Source organism: Podarcis gaigeae, assembly GCF_964106915.1.
Source record: "Podarcis gaigeae genome assembly, chromosome: 5".
Classification (NCBI taxonomy): Eukaryota; Metazoa; Chordata; class Lepidosauria; order Squamata; family Lacertidae; genus Podarcis; species Podarcis gaigeae.
The window spans coordinates 77,996,388-78,018,376 of record NC_139681.1 but is presented as its reverse complement, the minus strand read 5'-3'; the positions used below and the strand labels follow the sequence as shown (position 1 = coordinate 78,018,376).

Here is a 21,989-nt window from a genome sequence, read left to right as displayed (position 1 = left end):
TAATTAAGATTTTTAGTGCAACGTTAACGAAGGAAATTCTCAGACTTTGTGACTGCTGACTACACACAACAACTATCTAGGTATGCTCTCAGCACCAGGCAATTGTTCAGAAGACATGGCCTTTAGTTTGAGGACTCTAATTTTTCTCACTTTAAGCACACACAGAGAATTATCCGTTGAATTTTTTCTACAAAAGAAAAAAAGCAGAACCCTTTCATGGCCTAATAACTAACAAATTTATTGCAGTAAGAGCTTTCAGAGTAGATAATCCCAGCCTTTAACAGTTCAGACCTGAATCCATCTTTCAGTCTAAACGTGAATTGTATTTGCTTTTTGCAGTACTATGGACTAACACTCGTCTGAGGTGCACAAATGGTGCTTCTTAACATTCCAACTTAAAGATACACTGTAATTCTAAGGATGAAGGAACTATAATAAGCTGCAAGAAAACAGAGCCTAGCCCTTCTGAAAAACCCCACACTCTCTCCCTGCCTTAAAGCATAATTATTAAAACCACAACCTCATTAATAAGATTAAAAAATAGCATCCTTTAAAACTCAATTGCTTCAGTGATTACAACTGTTTCAGTCATTATTTTTGTCTTAGCTTTGAAAAGAATGATAATATTTACTCACTTTCAATGAATCAAAGCAGGCGATTACTCGTCCATTTTCAACTTGGCAGCTTTTCGATGGATGTGCAAATTTACATTCCGTATCTGGACGTGAGCAAGTCCCTCTTTGGAACTCACGACACACTTCCAGTGTTAGCCATTTTGTGTCCCGGATTGGTGTGACACTTACAGCCATGTTTAGATTTTTTTACAGGTAGTTAAAATTGTCAATGAAACAAACAAATTAAAAAAACAAAAGGAGAGAGCGAAGAGGCCAAACTGATAAGACTGGAAACGATGAAAAATGCCACCTCCAAAAAGCTTCCCCCAAAGCCCCAAAGCCCAATGTTAAAAGATGTAAAGTTGTGTTGTCGCAACAGCAAGGAATAGATTTCCCACTAGAAAGTCACAGCGCGAAACTGTCAATCAGAAGAGGGGGATGGTTTTGGAACTTAAGGTCGTAAGAAAAATGAGCATTTAAAAGTGCGGCCTGGAATGAGCCTTGTGCTCTCAGTAAACCATTCTTGAGTGCCAAATTGGGAGGCCAAAATGCAAGCAGCAGAACGTGGGAGACCCTTCAGCAGAGAATTTCCAAGCTGCTCTCAGGAAAAAGTTGCCTGAAAGGGCAATCTCCACACGGCTGAATCTGCAATTGTTATTATTAATTTTATTATTGAGATTTCGATTTATTCAATTTTTTTGGTGTGGCGCAATTGGTATCAATTAGTTTGGCACAGACAGATGCAGCAGTTTAAAGAGATAAATCAAGGAACAGTTTATTTTGCTCCTTCTCTCTTTGATATATATTTTTTTTCCTTTCTGGCAGAAGATTATCTCACTTTTCCAGCAAACTTTTTGTCGTTGTCGTTATGCTTATTATTTCTAAAAGAATAACTAAAGCAGCCTAGGGCAACGCCTGATGCTTAGAGCTTTTTTTTCTCTCTCTCTTTCTCTTTCTCTTGATTATAAGTAGAAATGAGGGGAGGGGTGGCTGGGCTAGAGGTGGAGAGTGGATGAGCTGTCGTCGCAGTCTAGCTGGCAGCAAGCAAGGCAAAAAGCAGAGTCTGCTCTAGAAGCGGTTCCAAGCAGCAGAGACGTCAGGAAAGGCACTTCTTAGTACCAACCTGTAGAAAAAACAGATACGTTAAAATTTACCAAGCAGCACTTCACTGATGTCTCACAGCATAATCACGTCGCCATGTGCTCCTCTCCGCTTTACTACTCTCTACACAGCATGATTCCACCCCCCCTTCTCGGTCTCAAAACAAAACAAAAAATACTTACAGTGCAGCATATTGCAGCCGGCCATCGTGGGCTTATTAAAAAGGGGGCCGTTCTCCCCTTCTGAAGCAAGGCATGATGATAGGGAGATAACCAATCACAGACAGTGTTGCAGCAATATTCTGGGCAGAAAGCCAGTCGTGTGGGCTGTCTTATGAAAGGTCGCGCCTGTCAGACGTTCATTGCTATGCTATAAGCAGAGAAGACGTCCATCAGATGCGACTTTATTCCACTGCAAGAGGACGACCATGTGGGTTTTGAAATTTACCCAACATGCAGCGAGTGGAATAAACCATGTTAGCTGGGTTTTTTTTCCAAACAGCTTTCAACTCCAGCACCAAGTGCTTGCAGCGTCCAGGCAGAGGAAAGGGGGTGGGCTGCAGAGCAAGGGGGGTGCATAAAAAGGAAAGCAGGAAAAGCAACAAGCTTCCCAACTGCAGGTCACGTTTAGGCTGCTTTTCTCCCCGCTTTGCATCGAAGCCCAGCAAGCCCAGAGCACGCCTACTGTATCTGACAGATGAATATAAAAGGGAAAGGGGTGTTCACAAATGGTACAGTCTCCTGACCTATCCAGTTCACTTCCTTCTAAACCATAAGCCCTGCCTCCTCTACAGAAATCAGCTCGACTTCTCTCTCTCTCCCTCTCTCTCTCTCTCTCTCTCTCTTTTTAAACTGCTGGAGAACTATTCCGTTCAGTCAGCACATAGCCTGCTAGTAGATCCCAGGCAGGTTAGGAAGGAACAAAAATACCTTCCCGAGGCACAAGCCTAGGAGGTAGGAGCGGTGGGTATCTTCAGCCTGCCCGGCTGCCTCCAAAGCCAATCTCGGAGGGGATAAAGTGATTCCATAACCGTCACCTTAAATATTAAGCAGGCAATCTGGTTTAAAGCAACACGATACGCTTCGGGTCGACACTTAAAGCGATAGCGTCAACAAACGGCCTACGGTTTTCTGAGGCTCGTGTTCACACCAGAACTCAGCTCCCCAGGGGCTCACGTCTTAAAATGGCTTCTTTAAGAAAGGAGTTTGCTTTGCACTATTACTCGTCAGAATACTTTCCGCCAGAAGAAGAAGAAAAAAAAGACAGACAGACAGAGAAAGAGAGAGAGAGATGAAGATGGTAATGATTATTATTCAGAGAGGCAAACAACTGCGGTATTTTTCGGCCCGTGGGAGAGAGAAGAGCTGTTGTAAATTTCATAAACCAAATTAATCTGACGGGACTTTCACAAGATTGCATGGTTTTGTTCCAGTTTAGTTAACTTTGAAAAGCAGAGGGTGTTTTCACAAGTGCTGAATTTGTTACATAGGATTTGTTCTCTCTCTCTGTCTCAGAAAGCTCGGAGCACCCTTTGCCTGCCCGTTGAAATGCTCTAAGCATGGGGGGAAAGCGTAGTGATTTCTACTTGCGGGTGCATATTTTATTCCTTATGCATGGAAGTGCCTTTGTAGGTATGCTTACATCAGAACCTAAAGATGGGATCAGCAAGAGGCAAGCCCAGAACCAAGTCCAGCCACCTGAGGAATACCATTGGCCATTTGCAGCCAATTCGCAGGCATGAGAAATGTATGAAGGGGCAGCTCCTAGCCACACACCTGAAAGGTAGTAGCAGAATCCTGGCCTGAAGAACTGGCTTGCCATGTGAGCCACTACACTAGCTTCCTGGGAGGTGGGTCACTGTTGCACGCTGGGAGGAACAGGGACGAGACAATGTGGAAGTCTGTGTAGTGTAACACACTGGCAAAGCCATCCTGTGTTCCTGCTGGTACATTTGCACCATGCTGGCCTTACTGCCCCTTCCTGTCTCTCCCCTTGTAAACAGCAGCAACCCGCCTCCTGGAAAGCTAGCATAGTGCCTCCAAACCACCAATCTCCCACTCTTCTTCAAGGAGCCCCTCCAATAAAATGAGTTAAGGACTATTCTAATAAAAATGAATTGCCATGCCATCTTTTCCCCGGTACATCTACACAACCATGAAAACGGTGAACATACTAGCCTTGCCTGATGCATCAGGTGATATTCAAATTTCTTCCACCATTCCAGCCCTCAGACATTTCAGTACAGTGCTAATATGTAGCTCAGTTGGTTAAAGCATGGCGCTGATAATGCCAAGGTTGCAAGTTTGATCTCCATAAGGGGCAGCTGCATATTCCTGCATTGAAGGGGATTGGACCAGACGATCCTCAGGGTCCCTTCCAACTCTACCACTGTTTGATTCTATGTCTGCTCAAAAGTAAGTCCCACTGAGTTCAGTGGGGACGACTGCCAGGCAAGTGGGCAAAGGATTGCAGCTTTGCAGTGCGATTTTATACATGCCTACTAAGTAGGGACGCGGGTGGCACTGTGGGTTAAACCACAGAGCCTAGGACTTGCTGATCAGAATGTCGACGGTTCGAATCCCCGCAACAGGGTGAGCTCCCATTGCTCGGTCCCTGTTCCTGCCAACCTAGCAGTTCGAAAGCACCTCAAAGTGCAAGTAGATAAATAGGTACCACTCTGGCAAGAAGGTAAACAGCGTTTACGTGTGCTGCTCTGGTTCTCTAGAAGTGGCTTAGTCATGCTGGACACATGACCCAGAAGCTGTACGCCGGCTCCCTTGGCCAATAAAGCGAGATGAGCACCGCAACCCCAGAGTCGGTCACGACTGGACCTAATGGTCAGGGGTCCCTTTACCTTTACCTTACTAAGTAGTAAGATTTATGAAGTTCAAGGTGCTTAAGTACACTCTTCCGTAAGTCCCACTGAACTCAGTGGGGCTTACTTCTAAGTAAACACATATGGGATCCTGCTCTTAACCTCTTATAAAGACAAGGAATCAAAAAGATAAAACAGTGAGACTGGGAGATTTTTAACCTTGCTGTCTTTAGTATTTTGATTTCCTGGAGCAAAGTAACATGAGGAATGTTGGCCTCTCCTACAGTGGTCTCCCACCCCCCATTTAAAAGCCATAATTGCAGCACTAACCAGCTAGGACACAGAAATCCTCTGTGATTAGGTGCAGAGCATGCAGCAATCAGTCTTGGCATGTTATTGGAATTCGGTCTGTGAAAACACCACCCCAGCTCCAGATTCATCAATCCAGAAACCTCCTTCAGTCATTCATCAGTGGAATCACCATGCCACTCTTTAAATGCTCTTTGGAAGAGGAGATAAAAATCTATCTTTTCCCAAAGTTACAGTGTGCAAAGTCACAAGTGATCAATATTACACAACGTGAGCAAGAGGTTTCTAAAGGAATGGCAATTTCTGGATTATTATTTTTTACATTTTCTAGCAATCCTTTTTTGTTCATTATGTCTACTGCTGTGGAAATCATTACTTTCTTTTTATCCCAAAATATGCTATAAAACACATACAATGCTCTTCGGAAAGATAGATATACTGAAAAGAGAAATGTGTTTTATGGTTACCTGCTTATTGCCACAATAAAATATACCATAAATGGTTGATCGCAAGAAACTGTATATGTTGTTATCCATTTAATAAGGATCTCCAACATTTCGGTAGCAAGATTCTGAATACTAAAATTAACAACGCACAACCTTCTACTTTGGTATTTACCCAAGTATTTCATGCAGCAAATAGATACATACTGCATGGATATATGCAGCTATGGCAAAGAATTATAGGGCAAAACCAACTCCACCCTGTTCTTTGAACAGCACAGCACATTGTTATTGATCTGCAAATTCAAGGTGCTGGTGTTAACCTTTAAAACCCCTAAACTGATAAAGATAAAACACAATGTTATACTGCTAGCTTGTTTAATGTATCAGTCACAATACAGCAAAATGGTAGCAACATTGTTATTAGTTGTTTCAAAGAATGGTGGTGTTATTATTTATTTTTGCATTGGGGATGTTTGTTATCAATAATAGCAGTAGGGTTTTTAAAAATAAAAATAAATATATATTCCTAAAGAAATCTATCCCTTATTGAACTGGGTAAAGGTAAAGGCGACTATGGGGTTGTGGTGCTCATCTCGCTTTCAGGCCGAGGGAGCTGGCGTTTGTCCACAGACAGCTTTCCGGGTCATGTGGCCAGCATGACTAAGCCGCTTCTGGCGAACCAGAGCAGTGCACAACGGGACACCATGACAGAAACTGGGACCCCCCAGGAACTACAGCTGGGGCCTCTAACCTGTTCAATACTTCTTCCCATGAGGTACACCACACACCACTATATTGTTTTAAGCGGCTAACAGACAGGGTGGGTGTTTGTTTTTTCAAACAGCTATTACCCGATTGTTCTCTTTTTGCTGGTGTATCTTTCATGCCTTCATTTCATTAGCTATCTTGGGATTTTGTTTGGAGTTTTTGGGTTCGATGTCTGCATGTATAGTTTTTAATGGGGATTGCCATATATTTCATTACTGTCAACCTGTTTTTTTGTAAGCCGCCACCCTGAATTTTCTTTGAAATGGAGGGAACGTATAAGATTTCAAAAACATAAATGTTAAACAGTGACAGTAATAGAGGCAACAGCTTGAACATATCCATTGAGGTTCACTGACATTTAGTGCTCAATCCCATATGCCTAAGAATACAAGACAAAAACTATACTAAGCAGACTTAGGATCTAACCCAGGATTGAGTAGCATGTGGCTGTGGATGTTGTTCGATTCCAGCCCCCATCCTCCTCAACCAGTCTGGCCAACGATCGGAGATGAATGGAATAGTAGTTCAAAAACCTGGATGACTGCAATATAGCATGTGGTACCTTGGGTTAAGCAGGTGGCGCTGTGGGTTAAAGCCTCAGCGCCTAGGACTTGCCGATCGAAAGGTCGGCGGTTCGAATCCCTGCGGCGGGGTGCGCTCCCACTGCTCGGTCCCAGCGCCTGCCAACCTAGCAGTTCGAAAGCACCTCCGGGTGCAAGTAGATAAATAAGGACCGCTTACCAGCGGGAAGGTAAACGGCGTTTCCGTGTGCGGCTCTGGCTCGCCAGATGCAGCTTTGTCACGCTGGCCACGTGACCCGGAAGTGTCTCCGGACAGCGCTGGCCCCTGGCCTCTTGAGTGAGATGGGCGCACAACCCCAGAGTCTGTCAAGACTGGCCCGTACGGGCAGGGGTACCTTTACCTTTACCTTTTTACCTTGGGTTAATAACTTAATTTGCTCCTCCTTGACCATATTCCAGCTTCTTAGTTTAGACCATGTTGTTTTTCTGCCTCCTGCTTCTGAGCTTGTTGCACTGATTGGTTGTGCCGGTGGACAATGATACAACTCCCTATTTATTTCTGCACTTTTAGCAAGCACTGGCCCTTTTGCCATGAATCCACTGCTGTGTAGCCTCCTCCTATCCCTTCTAGTTTCATTTAACCTGCCCCCAACCTTGGAGGAAAATGAGCACCGAGCATTTAAGCTGTCTCCCCTTGCCCTGCCTTTATCATCCCTGTGATGATTTGAACACATTCCACCCTTCCCGTCCCCAAGTCTCACTGGGGCAAAGTTTCAAAACCCTTGAACTGCAAATATTTAACAGACATCACTGAGAAGTAAGTTCAAGGTTCTGCTACAGGGAAGATCTGCTTCCAGGCTCATTCTGGCCTCAGTTTAGCAACTTCGGTGAAATACACCAAGAAGAGTTCTAAAGGGCTTAACAAAGCCCAAAGCGGGTATTTAAAACAAGTCTAAATTAGCAGGATAAAGGGCAGTGATTCACAAGCTTGCCTTAATCTGTATGAAGCAACTGTCTGCTCCTTGCATGCTCCAAGTGGCTGCAATGTTTTGATTATTTCCACCCTCTCCTGCTCATAGGGCTATGTTTTCACATAAGCAGAGCTTCTGGGGTTGCAAGGAGGAAGACGTAAATAAACATTAACTTGGGAGAATATGAGCTGGGTAGAGAAGAATTAAAGAGGGTCATGTGGAAAGGGCATGAAATTATACTAGATATACTTCACAAAGCCAATTTCACAAACTGGCCCTGATTTTTTTTTCCCCATCTGCCCTTAACACATCTTCCCGTTTTTTTAAAAAAAGAGAACACCAAGGCAAATTACTGCCATTTAAAGAGCACTTTAGCCCTAAAAATATACGCTGCATTATTCTGCTGAATATCTTGACTAAGCATCCGGTGACATTTTTATATCAGTTTCCTAAATCAAAACACAAACCTTTATGGGCAGTATGTCATAACAAATATTTTGTTCCCCTGTTATATGTAGGAGTAAGGCTTAAATGCTTGAACCGTAATGATTATGGGCTGAAGATTATGAGACTCTGAGAGTTATGTGGAGAATTGTGACAGAGCCTGGACAATGAATTCTCTAATATACACCTTTCCATGTATATAATATTTTCCACCAAAAGAAAAAGAAAAAAAGCTCCTGATCATAAAACTTTAAATTACCAAATTTGTGGTCAATATCACACCCAAAAATATCAAAATGTAATGGAAGTAAAATAGGAATCTATGTAAACCAATGGTTGCACTCTCTAGGTTTTCTTACTGTTCTGTTTTTATGGGACTGAGCAGTGAAAGAACCAACAATCTGTTTAAATCAGGTGCTAAAATGGTCAAGATAAGCTTGCCCACAACTGCAATGGTTCAAACTACATACCCCATTATTCCTTCACAGATGTCTATATCATGGGTAGGCAAACTAAGGCCCGGGGGCCGGATCCAGGCCCGCAGACGGTCCGGGAATCAGCGTGTTTTTACATGAGTAGAATGTGTGCTTTTATTTTAAATGCATCTCTTGTGGGGCATAGGAATTCATTTTTCCCCCTTCAAAATACAGTCCAGCCCCACACAAGGTCTGAGGGACACTGATTCTGTTCACTTTAAAGTCACATTGATCAAATTCACACTTTCTGAAACAATATGAGAACTGAAATACTGCCATCCTTCAAAATTCACACTTATCCAGATTTTGCAATACAGCTGTCCAACCATTCAATATTTACAAAAATACATATATGAGAAAATATGTGCATGAAAAATGAATATATTAGTGAAAATAATATTATATGCATTGTACTGGGAGAAACTACTGGCAAGCATGTGCACATTGGTCAAAACTGCACATACAACATGCAGTTACTATGAGAAATTTACACAACGTTGCTGAATACTTTTCATGCAGATTTTTTTAGAGGAAATTTGAAAAATCTCTCTAGAGATTTGGGGAGCCGAATTTAGGACTGGGAAAATGAGAGAGAGCCAAAAAATTTCAGAATCTACCATCCCTACTCCAGTCATGTATAAGAGGCCTGCCTGACCAGCCAGTGTTGTTGTTGTTTACAGTCCCAGAAATACAGCAAATGTAGGAAACCAATGGAGACCTCCATGGGCCACCATACATGGTTACGTCTATCCTGCAAGAGTGGCAAGTGGATGCAGCTCACCAGTGGGGAGGAGGCACTACACTAGCTTCCTGGAAATAGTGCCGCTGCTGCTTGCAAGGGGAGGCACGAGGTGGGAGGCAGGAAGGAGGTAAGGGTTTTGTAGGCACACCGGAAGGAGCACCATCTTGGTTCTGACTACCCAGCCCTGACCTCCAGGCTTCTCACCCTTACCCTGCTCTCTTCCGGGTCCAGAGATGCCACTGCTGCAAAGCTAGCACTGTGGTCCCACCCCACCAGGCAATCCACTTCTGGTGGGAAGCTGTACAGCATGGGTAGGCAAACTAAGGCCCGGGGGCCGAATCCAACCCAATCATCTTCTAAATCCAGCCCACGGATGGTCCGGAAATCAGCTTGTTTTTACATGAGAAGAATGTGTCCTTTTATTTAAAAAGCATCTCTGGGTTATTTGTGGGGCATAGAAATTCGTACATATTTTTTTTCAAAATCGTGATGCTGAGGCTCCAATACTTTGGCCACCTCATGAGAAGAGAAGACTCCCTGGAAAAGACCCTGATGTTGGGAAGGATGGAGGGCACAAGGAGAAGGGGACAACAAAGGACGAGATGGTTGGACAGTGTTCTTGAAGCTACCAGCATGAGTTTGACCAAACTGCGGGAGGCAGTGGAAGACAGGAGTGCCTGGCGTGCTCTGGTCCATGGGGTCACGAAGAGTCGGACACGACTAAACGACTAAACAACAACAACAAATCCGCCCCCCACAAGGTCTGAGGGACAGTGGACCAGCCCCCTGCTGAAAAAGTTTGCTGACCCCTGATGTACAGCCTGTGTCAGGGAATCTCAGAAAGAATGTTGTTCCTAAACTATACAAGAAAATAGAAATAATCTTCCTCTCTGGGGCTTCAAACGAGTAAGGAACATAACTGAAACTTGTTTCCAGATTTTTCCAGCCATTCAATTAATCAATTATTCAGAGGATTACTAAATGGGGAGGCTAAAGAATTAGCACTAAAGAAATTACAAACATCAGCTACAAAAGGAAGATTTCACTTTAAACTACGTTCTATTATTGCTCCAAAGAAATGGATTCATTTTCATATTCTCATTACACTTGTCATCAAAGGGAAAACACATTTGAGTACGAACCCTCTGTTTATGCTTCGTATACATGCATCCACGGTTCTGTAATTGATTTAGCAGAATACTGGTTGTTTTGCTCCATGGGAAGTCAAAACACACATGCAAGGAAATGTACAAACAGCATTCGTTTAATGCAGCATTAATCAGCCTTAAAAATTAGAAAAACAAGGAACAAAAAGAAGTCAAAAGTCGTGAACTGAATTGCAGATAAAAAGAAAAATATGTGGAGTGTTTATTAGCCTAGATAATGCCTGGATTCCTAATATATAGCTGGTGGGCCTGATACTGGCTTTTGAAAATGCATTATGTTACTGTCACAGTATCATAGTGGGACTGCACTTCATCATCAGCTAGTAGAAAATACTGGTCGGCTAGCATCCAGCCCGAATCTGCAAAGTCCTGCTATTCACCGGGGACTAAAACCCATGATGCCCACTTTGTACTGGGCTGCTGGCAAAGAGGGATGGCAGTATTACAGAGTTTCCCGTTCCACCTGCCAAACATGTGGGAGGGCTGATCTGCCCCTGGTAGCAGCCCTGCCAGCAGCAGCCTATGGAAAGTCCGGAAACGGAGAGTTCTAGGGTGGGGAAGGGGAAGAGCAGAGCTGATCTAGGATCCACTGGATCCCAAGCTGGCCCCACTGCCATCACACAATTCAGGAAGGTGCAGTGATTTCCCCATGTCCCACTTTCTGACCCAGCCAGTATGAGCAGCAGGGCTGCAGACAGTGGTCCTGGTGCTCCGTTAATCAGCAGCCAGGGTTTGAATCCCACCCTTTCACATTAAGGGCAGGGAGCAGGGAGCCTGGGAAACGAAAATGTATTTGCTCCTTAATTTTCTATCCTAAAAGCAAAAACAAAACAAAAAACAGCCCAACTGTGCTGTGTTTTCACCCCGTCTGACTGGCAGCCCTGCACAGAGTTGTAACGAGATAGTTCTTATGCATGCATTTCAAATGCTTTCTAAAAGGCTCTAAGCTTCGGCGGTAGCGTGAGCTAAAGTTCCAATCAGATAAATAAAGTGTGCGGTAATTACTTCACCAAGCAGCAAGAATGCAGTCAAGAGATAGGTGACAAGATAAAATTAAACCATGAACCACTGGGGCAGATGGCTGGGCTTGGAACTACGTATTTAAAAACACAACGCCACACTAGATGAAAACCATCTAGCACCGTATTCCGATTATCAAGCTGGCAAACAAACAGGAAATGGCAGGGCTTGTCTCTCTTCCGTTTTTTGTAGCCATGAAGTTTGCAATTACCTAGTTCGGTAGACAAACTGTCAAGCTCAAACAACACCATTTCTACCGGAAGTTCTTCTCTGGTCCAGTATGCTAAATGAGATCTTGCGCATGCACAATCAGCATTCGTCAGACCCAAGCCAGGCACTCAGGCTTTTAAATATGCTAACCATTTATTTTTCATGGATTATGTTTTTATCCAGGACATACAATATTCTGTGGCAAAAAAATACTGAGAAAACTGATCTAGCTACTTCATTGAGCCACCAAGATTCTGTGCCCCTGAATATGATTTTTTAAAAACATACACAAAGAGAGAGAGGGGGGGGTGTTCTCTATTGCTTTGTTGCTTGTCCTACTGATCTACAGTTTACTAGCGATTTTATGCACCTCCAACATGTCACTTGGATAATGCACTAATGCAGCAAAGTGGTATGGTTCTACGGTCAACACCTGCAAAAATATCGACGCCCCATTGGCTACTGCTGTTCTACATGAGCATTCGACATTCAGCATTTGATTTTTCTGTGTACATGCAATGTTTTTCAGTATCTGACAGATGACATGCAACTGCAGCGGCATTTGACAAAAGAAGCCAGGAAAAAATTAAATGTTGCTGTAGAGGTTCAGCTCTGGGACGTTAATATCGAACGCTGATGCAAAAATTCAAAATCGCAAAACGAGGTTGAACATTTTGGTTTCCCCCCTCCCTCAAAATTGCATTTCAGCAGTCATCTTCTACAGTCAAGACGTGATATGCACATTTTAGTTACGAAACATTGACGACAGGCTCCAAAATTGGGTAATTTGTCCCCCTGCCTCCCAAAATCAATAAATTGCAGTTCAGTACTGATCTAGTACAGTAAGGTAGTGCCACACAACAGGATTACTGAAAGTGAGCTCAGTGAACTCACCAGACTAGAGGGTTCGCATCTTGGCAAGGCAACTTTAGCAGGCAGCACATGACTCCGAAAAACAGTAAAAATATTTTAAGAATGTTTTGAATACGCTTGGGACTTTCTTACTAAAGTTTTGTTCTACAGATGTTCAAAACCCAAAGGGCTCATTAGCAGAGCTGGTAAATTAGTCAGGCCTAATCTGCAGTGTGAAAAAATCCATAGAAGCTATGTGAACGCTTGGAGTGAGATATTCTCACAACATATAGTGAGTAATTCCAAAATTGTTCACCAACTGAACACAGTATGTTCTTGTATTATACAATGCTACATAAACCAAGCAAGCTTTTAGGCCGAGCTGTTCATGAGACACAGCAGTCATGGAAAAAGCACTGAGGAAGTGAAATAAATTTGTTACTCACTTTCACAGGCAAAACCTTTTGTTTGGCTAACCACGCTTCTGAATCACCTGAATCCTAGAAGAAAACCTCTTAAGTAATCCCTAATACATTTGGTTGAATGCAGACCAAGAAAATTGCACTGATCTCCAACTAAGTCATTCTCATGTAAACAGACACGATATACATTATGAAAGTACAGCTTATAAATATTTGAGTGATGCCTCACCTGCCTTTTTACATGTGTTATTCTGTATTTTATTGAAGCTTTAAACTATTTCATTATATTTTATTCACTGCATTTGTATTATTATCATTATCCGCCTTAAAAACAATTGTGGAAATGGGGATATAAATTTAATAAATTAAGGAACGTCAAAAATAAACTTGCATAACTTATAAATGTCAAATGTCATTCACAAGCCATGCTGCCTAATTCTGTATCACTGCATTATACTTACACAAATCTTGCTGACTCATCCTCAAGGATGCATTAAAAGCCATTACTGCTCTTCTAACTTAAGGCCCCAATAACTGCCCAATGATCCCTCAAAACGAAGCTTAAAAACCATTGCTGACTTTACGTATAATTCAAATGCCGCCTGCCTATAAAACTTTACACTGGTGGGGCCCAACATAGCTTAGAGACATCCTACTTCTCTGTGTTCTGTTAAACTTGCTCATATTGGCAAAGAGAGCTCATCTTGTCAGTTGCTGCATATTATGAAACTCCCATCTTATGGAAATTGCCAGAGCCCTAGCCTCAAAAACAATAGGAATGCAGTCCATTTAAGGAGGAACTAAAGGCCCAGTTTAGAAATACGGTAGTCTCTTACATTTATATCCTTGCCTTCCTGCCATGATAGAACCCAAGGCAACATGCATGCATGAGCGTCATGCCCTTGCAATTCGTTCTCACAATGCCCCTTCTCTGCTCCCAACTTGGGACACTACGACTGAAGACTTCCTGCATTAACTCCAACCCTCTCCCATTTCTCCTGAACCAGAAATCCACGGTGACTGGGATCAGAGCACATCTGACCAGCTCTTAAACCAGCTTCAAGATCCTAGTTTGCTCCAGCCCTGGTAAACGATGGAATTAGATCTAGTAAACCCAGGCAAGACTAGAGCAGAAGAGAGAAAGAACAGAACACATGGGCAAAAGGCTTATACACTTCTCAATTTAATAAATCATGTATACCTGAAGGAGTGTCTCCACCCCCTGGTCCAGCCCGAACACTGAGGTCCAGCTCTGAGGCTCTTCTGCCAGTTCCCACACTACGAGAAGCAAGGTTGCAGGGAACCAGGCACAGGGCCTTCTCGGTAGTGGCCCTCCCATCAGATGTCAAGGAAAAAACAACTATCTGACTTTTAGAAGACATCTGAAGGCAGCCTTGTATAGGGAAGTTTTTAATGTTTGATGTTTTTGTGTTTTTAATATTATGTTGGGAGCCGCCCTGAGTGGCTGGGGCAATAATAAATAATTATTATCATTAATTATTATGTATTATTATTATTATTATTATTATTATTAATGTATTATTATTATCATTAATTATTATCCTAAGCAATCCAGTGACTAAGGTTAACCCATCTTGGACTTTGGACTTTAATTGAAAGGCAGAATATGCTTTGTTTAAATAACTAAGTAAATAAATAAGCTGTAGATCTGTTATAATGCGGTATAGTTTGTTTTGTTTTAAATAAGTGTTGGGATTTGCCCCAAAGCTACATAAAATACTTTTTAAATAATGCACTGGCTTTAACCCATTGCAGGGCTGGGACTAACAGCTAGTCTGAATTATATGTCTGCAAGTTCTACGAATGGGATTCCCCCCCCCCCCCCGCCGCCCATTTGCACTTAGAGGGAGGTGTAATTTTTCCTTCCTCATCCCTGACCAGAAAATGAAACACTCTGAAAAATGTCAGCACAGAGTGCTGGGTGGATGAAAGACTTGTCATTTTATAAATCCGCCAAGATAGGCAGACTGCATGTAGGAAACGGCCAAGTCAAGGCACAGGGCTCAGCTTAGCCTTCTCTTTGACATGCTATAATCTCGATGGAGCTTGAGGCTTTTCCACATTCAGATGTGGTCTACACATGGAGCAGAATGAGGTGGGAATTAATGGATAGGCTTTAAAGGTAGCACCAGGTTTCAGGTGGGAATCAAGTTTTAGGTCTCCCCTACATCACAAACTCCCTGTAAGTAGAACACTAGCATGACAGGCACCAGGAAGGATGAGAACCACTCTTCCTGGTATTCTAGTGTTGGCTATCGAAGGGTTTTTAAGAAATAAAAAATAGTAATAATGGGAGATTATGCAAAAATGGCATTCTATATTATTATTATTATTATTATTATTATTATTATTATTATTATTATTATTATTATCATTATTATTATTCCCCATCCATCTGGCTGGGTTTCCCTAGCCACTCTGGGCAGCTTACAGCATATCTGAAAACTTAATAAAAACCTCAAGCATTAAGAACCTTCCAATATAGGGCTGCCTTCAGATGTCTTCTAAAAGTTAGGTAGTTCTTTATCTCCTTGACATCTGAAGGGAGGGCGTTCCACAAGGAGGGTGCCACTACCGAGAAGGCCCTCTGCCTGGTTCCCTGAAGCTTCACTTCTCGCAGTGAGGGAACCAACAGAAGATTCTTGGAGGGGACCTCCATGGGATGGAACAATGGGGATGGAGACACTCCTTCAAGTATACAGTGGTACCTCTAATTATGAACTTAATTCGTTCCGGAGGTCCGTTCTTAACCTGAAACTGTTCTTAACTAGGGGCGTGCTTTTGCTAACGGGGCTGCTGCTGCACCACCGGCACATTCTCATCCATTCTCATCCTGGGGCAAAGTTCTCAACTCAAGGTAACTCTTCCAGGTTAGCAGAGTTTGTAACCTGAAGAGTTTGTAACCTGAGGAGTTTGTAACTCGAGGTACCACTGTATTGCGCTGAGGCCGTTTAGGGCTTTAAAGGTCAGCACCAACACTTTGAATTGATCTCAGAAATGTACTGGGGTCCAGTGAAGATCCTTTAGGACTGGTGTAATATGGTCCCAGCAGCCACTCCCAGTTACCAGTCTAGCTGCATTCTGGATTAGTTGTAACTTCCGAGTCACCTTCAGTCTAGCCTATTTTGGCCCTTCCCAACATTTTGGACTAAAATGCCCATCAGCCATGAGCAATAGTCAGAGATGATGGGAGTTGTAGTCTACGCCATCTAGAAAGCACCATGATAGCTACCATGAGCTCATTTTCCTGCCTATGAAGATCAGACCTCTCCCATGCAAAATATCCCACTACACTGCATCCTGAATTGGCACAGTCCGGGTAGAAGAGAATGCTTTACCATTTGAGTCACTGATGGGAATTCAGACACCTAGCAGCAGAATTTCTGGGTAACCTGAAGATTTTGGGTGCCCAACGAATTATTTTGGATCAGTGATATTCTGCACATGCAGCCAGAAATAACCCAACACTTACAAGTGATTAAACTATTCCGGTCACTTTTCATACTTGGGTGAATCCAAGTGCTTAGATACTCTTCCTTGGAGTATTGAAGTGTTTTGAGAAGCTTGTTTCCAATAGTGGTTCAAATTAATTGTTAAAAATAACATCGCACCCTTTCCAATCTGTTATTGTCACTCGATGTAATTATAATAAGTTTGGGGAAACTGCAAACATGTCTCAGCAGCCATAATATCATTACTATGGAAACACTGACAAGGAATAACAGTCTTGGAGGCTTTTTCAATGCATACTAATTTAACTACCCATTATCTGCAATGGAAACTTGTGCAAGTCGATGTTTTCATGATACTGAGTTTCAGAATTTTTGTTCCTGCATTGCACACTTAGTAAGGAGCATGTGCTAACTTCTGGTGCTTACTTCACAGTGGACCTATGAGTGACTTAGTGAAGAGTTGCACATTACAGTCAGGATCCAAAGAATTAAAACTAGCACCTCGGCCCCAATTCAACTTTAGACGTGTGTCCCTCAAACGCAAAGTCCTTGGTGTCGCAAACAGTTTGTGTTTTGCAAATTGTTTTGAAACTCAGGAGTAGTTTCAAAAGCAGCTTTGTGATATGCCATGGGAGCAGATATTGTTCAAAGTGAAAAAGCAGAGGGAAAATCACTGTGGCTGTACACAAGTCCCTGGGAATGCCAAGAGAAGTTACCAGCCTTTACTGTGATGGATGTGGGAGTAAGCAATACAAGTTTACTACAAGTCAGAGTCATGCATCAAGAATTACACAGCACCGTTGTTGCATCTGCATTAAGATACATGCAGCTGAAAAACTCAACATTTTGCAGAAATGTTGTATGCAAGTCAGGTCTGATGAACTTGCTTTTAAATTTCATCAAATTGCTTGAAATAATAAATGTTTGTTATTTATTATTTAAAGGATATCTACCCCAACTTTGAAGACAGCCCCCCACAATAAAGCAATGCCAAAAGAATTAATAAATCATAAAATCCAATACAGTGGTACATCGGGTTAAGTACTTAATTTGTTCCGGAGCTCCGTTCTTAACCTGAAACTGTTCTTAACCTGAAGCACCACCACTAATGGGGCCTCCCGCTGCCGCCACACGATTTCTGTTCTCATGCTGAAGCAAAGTTCTTAACCCGAGGTACTATTTCTGGGTTAGCGGAGTCTGTAACTTAAGCGTATGTAACCTGAAGCGTATGTAACCCAAGGTACCACTGTAAACTGTTTACTAAAAACCATCTGCCCAATTATTGAGCAGCAACAATACTTTCTGAGGAGTACTGAGTTAGAGTATTAGAATTAGGGTTCTATACAACTAAGTAATACTTAGGTAAAGGTAAAGGTACCCCTGCCCGTACGGGCCAGTCTTGCCAGACTCTGGGGTTGTGCGCCCATCTCACTCAAGAGGCCAGGGGCCAGCGCTGTCCGGAGACACTTCCGGGTCACGTGGCCAGCGTGACATCGCTGCTCTGGCGAGCCAGAGCCGCACACGGAAACGCCGTTTACCTTCCCGCTGGTAAGCGGTCCCTATTTATCTACTTGCACCCGGAGGTGCTTTCGAACTGCTAGGTTGGCAGGTGCTGGGACCGAGCAGCGGGAGCGCACCCCGCCGCAGGGATTCGAACCGCCGACCTTTCGATCGGCAAGTCCTAGGCGCTGAGGCTTTAACCCACAGCGCCACCTGCGTCCCAAGTAATACTTACCCCTACTGAAATAAATGGACTTAAGTTAATCATGGCCAATAATTTCAATGAGTCTACTTGGAGTATCACATAATTGGATATAACCCTGGGAGGGAACCACCTTCTAATCCTAATCCCTGCCATATTATGGCCAGTCACAGATAAAATACTCCTTGCTCTTGCCAGGCAATTGCACCATCTCCCAAAGAAATGTAATACAGTGGAACCTCGGTTTTCGAGCGTCTCGGAAGCTGAACGATTCGGAACCCGAACGCCTAAAACCCAGAAATGAATGCTTCCGCTTTCGAACATGCCTTGGAAGTCGAACGGCTTCCGAGGCACTTTTCTGTATTGAAACTGCCGAATGCCCATTGTGCCTCGGTAGCTGAACATTTCGGAAGTCAAACGGTCTTCCGGAACGGATTATGTTCGACAACCGAGGTTCCACTGTAAAAACCTCCCCAGTGGCTTTGTGGTCCCTACCAAATATCCTGAACTATGTCATTCAGGCCTGCAGTGGGATGGGAGAACCACTGGGAAAACCAGTGGGAAAATGTTGCACCGGTGGAGTACAAAGTCCATCCCTTAGTCCCATTGTAGTTCTGGATGATGTGAGATAGCCCGTTCCCAAACCTCTGAAAAGGCTTTGGGGGATATACTGGGGACTATATAGGGAGACAGGGAACAGAACACTCTATCTGCCTGCACAACATTAGATCATCAGGAAGGTTTCCCTTTTTTCAGATCTTGGTAAAGCAGACAAATGAGAAAACATTAGGAAAGCAAACTGTCTAGGATGAAGCTGAGATGTGTGGAGCTAAGGATATGATGCAAATCTGCAAGGGCTCGCAATGGAATTTTTGTAGAGGATGACCTGACTTATCCTGTAATTCCGCTATCATGCACCCAATTTGTAGGAGGACATTTTGGACAAGGATCAGGCTTATTAGCCATTTATAGACCCAACAAAACCCATGAAGATATACTCAGGAAGGCTGTAATCTTTATTTGTGAAAGGCTTACAATGAGACTATGATGATAGGAAGCTTTTGACGATAGGTTTAATGACACAGTTATTCACACAAAGCCAGGCCAAAGTTTGTTGGAATATGCTGATTTCCACTGGAACCGGATTAAAGTAGCAGGCAAGGAAGCTGATCCTTAAAGCTTTATGGAAAATGTATAACTCTTCCTTCTGAAAGCACATATGAGTCGCTCTAACACATACGATTCCGCTCTCCCCTCGTGTAATACCTGCTGGGTGGTGTTATAGCTTTATTGGCTGAAACAATAAATATTTAACAACCCATACGGAAGGAAAGGGCCGTGGAAAGATGAGTCAAGTATAAAATTGCTTTAAAACCTAAATGTAAATTAACAAAAGGCCCCAAGGACCTGAATCAGAAGTGGGTAAAGGTGGCACGTCTTTCATATATATTACAAAGGCAACATTTGCAGATGTATAATTTACATTTACCATTATGGAATGTAGAACACAGCAATGGCAATTTATCTAAACGCTGCATTCAGAAAACCCAATTGCACATTCACAATAAGTTAATAGCACAAATCGCATATGTGAGGAAAGGTACATTTCAGAGATCTGCTGTCCTGGGACCACTTATGTGAGGTTAATCCTGTACTTAACAGTGCGTAGCTGGGAGATGACTTTCCAGAGCTCAATGTGGAGTATTTCCCCTCCTGCGATTCTATAACGCTCGGAGTTCACTAGCAGCAGGAGGACAATTTGGTAATTTTTTGATCCAGGAACAAGAAAGCACTATGTAGACAAGCATGAACTAGTCAGCGTCACAGTCATGCCACAACACTGAGTTAGAGAACATTAGTGAGCAGCATCTGACTAGTTCAGATATAAGCGGAATTTGGTTTCATGTGCTGCAATAAAGCTTGGATTCACCCTTCCCCAGTCTACCATTGGAGAAGCCCAAACACAAGAAGCTGTGGTTGGTTGGTTGCTTTTTAACCAGCCTTCCCCCTCCATATGTTCTGGACTACAGCTGCATTAGCCCTGACCACTGCCTATGCCAGTGGTGGCCAAACTTGTCCCTCCAGCTGTTTTTGGACTACAACTCCCATCATCCCTAGCTAACAGGACCAGTGGTCAGGGATGATGGGAATTGTAGTCCCAAAACAGCTGGAGGGCCAAGTTTAGCCACCACTGGCCTATGCTGACCGAAGCAGCTTGGAGTTTTAATCCAAAAACATATGGGGGCACCCAGTTGGGGAGAACTGATTTAAATTCCAGTTAATGAAATTACACTAGGAATAAACCATAGTTCCAGATCCTGGCTTGTTCTCTCTAACCATGGTATAAACCAACCACAGTTATCCAAGGTAACATGCAATGGGATACCACAAGAGTGGAGAGAGGAACGTGAGCCCAAGATTTGCTGCAGCTCTTCCACACGGTAGGGAACTGTGGTTTCTTGTTACATGTGAACCAGGCCAAAAAGCCACAGTTGCCAGTACACCTTGTAGCCTAATAACTGAGGCACGAAGACACTCAGCTGCACCTCGCCACTCTTGTACCTATTGGATAATAATGATGGCTTGCTCTACAGGGTTGTTGTAAGAGTTATTTAGTTAAGTAATATTAAACAAGAAAAGTAGACTTTTTACAGCAAACCCAGGTACGGTTGCTTCAAAAATAGCATTCTTTTTCCCCAGAAAGTCTGCCTGAGTCACCAGGCTTCTGATATTCTGCAGCATCTCCCCTGGAAAACAATACACAACCTATGAAGCACCCAGATGCAATTAATTCAAATAACTTTTCCTTCTCCTGCAGCAGTTTTATTAAGAGAAAGAACTAGATTTTCTTCCAGATCTGAGCTTGTAGGCGTCACTTGCCTCCTCACTTTACGCAGCAAAGGCATATCTATTGTTATACTAAAAGGAGAAGCTATTTATAGCCGAGTTATTCAATGCTCTTAGCATGTTCTTCTATCTTCACAAAAGTGTTCACATTTAATAGAAAATCAAGTGCTGCAGTTCCTACGTAAATTATTTCCCTTATGAAAGCAAGGCTTCCCTTCCACACCTAACACAAAATGGGTTTATTTTTAAGCCAAGCTCCAAAGGAGTGCACAGAAACCAAGGTACTGCAGTTTTTCCTCTTCTTGGTCAAACAACCCCAGATAGGAACACTTTCTTGAATGTTCTCTTTGCCCGCTTCTATTTTGCAAAGCAATTGTGAGACCATGCCCAAACCTGCTAGAGCTATGACTGATTCCCACAAGCATCTGTGATGTTACTTGATGTGATGTGCCCACTGCGGAGTAAAATGTCTCTAGGTTCTGCAGGGACATCACCTACCTGAGCTGCCTGATGAATCCCCCTGGTCTGCTTGGGGCTTGAGCTGCTCCAGCACGACAAGATAAATCTTTGCATCATCAGCACACATTGCTCACCTCCACATCAAACGTTTAAAGCACTTGTACACCCCTTTAACAGCCATGGCCTCCGCCTGAGAACTCTGGGGACCTGTGGTTCATGAAGGGTCCTGGGAGCTGTTAGGAGGCCCCTCGCAGAGCTAGAATTCCCAGCACCCTTAACAAACTACAGTTCTCAAGAGTCTCTGGGGAAGGTCCATAGCTCAGTGGTAGAGCATCTGCCTTGCACACAGAAGGTCTCGGGTTCGATCCCTGGTGTCTCCAGGTGTGCCTGAAATCCTGGAGAGTTGCAATCAGTGAGTGTGGGGAATCCTGAGCCAGATGAACCAATGGTCTAACTCCATTTAAGGCAGCTTCCTATGTTCCTATGAATGCTTTCAATGTACACTGTGGATGTTTAAGCTGAGACTTTGCCGGGCTGCAGTAGTATCTCCTCACTGCCTCCTGGTTTATGGCTCTCTTTCAATAGGCGCTTTAGGCTCAGTACAGATACTTCCAGGGACGCGGGTGGCGCT

The 21,989-nt window shown here is 43.2% G+C and overlaps 1 protein-coding gene across 43 annotated transcripts in view; it reads right to left on the bottom strand.

Moving 5' to 3' along the window:
- Window positions 1–21,989, bottom strand: part of MBNL1 (muscleblind like splicing regulator 1) — a 184,958-nt gene that overhangs the window by 146,027 nt on the left and 16,942 nt on the right. For 17 of the 43 annotated variants that reach the window (XM_083739698.1, XM_083739688.1, XM_083739726.1 and 14 more), the window contains exon 2: window positions 636–1,737. The exons of 10 other annotated variants lie outside the window; for them this stretch is intronic. In XM_083739698.1, the coding sequence (XP_083595824.1) occupies window positions 636–809 (174 nt within the window). In that variant the 5' untranslated portion in view covers window positions 810–1,737. Of the gene's footprint in view, window positions 1–635; window positions 1,738–1,768; window positions 1,904–21,989 lie in introns of those variants that run through there. 16 more of the 43 variants (XM_083739686.1, XM_083739680.1, XM_083739687.1 and 13 more) reach the window with 5 other exon arrangements.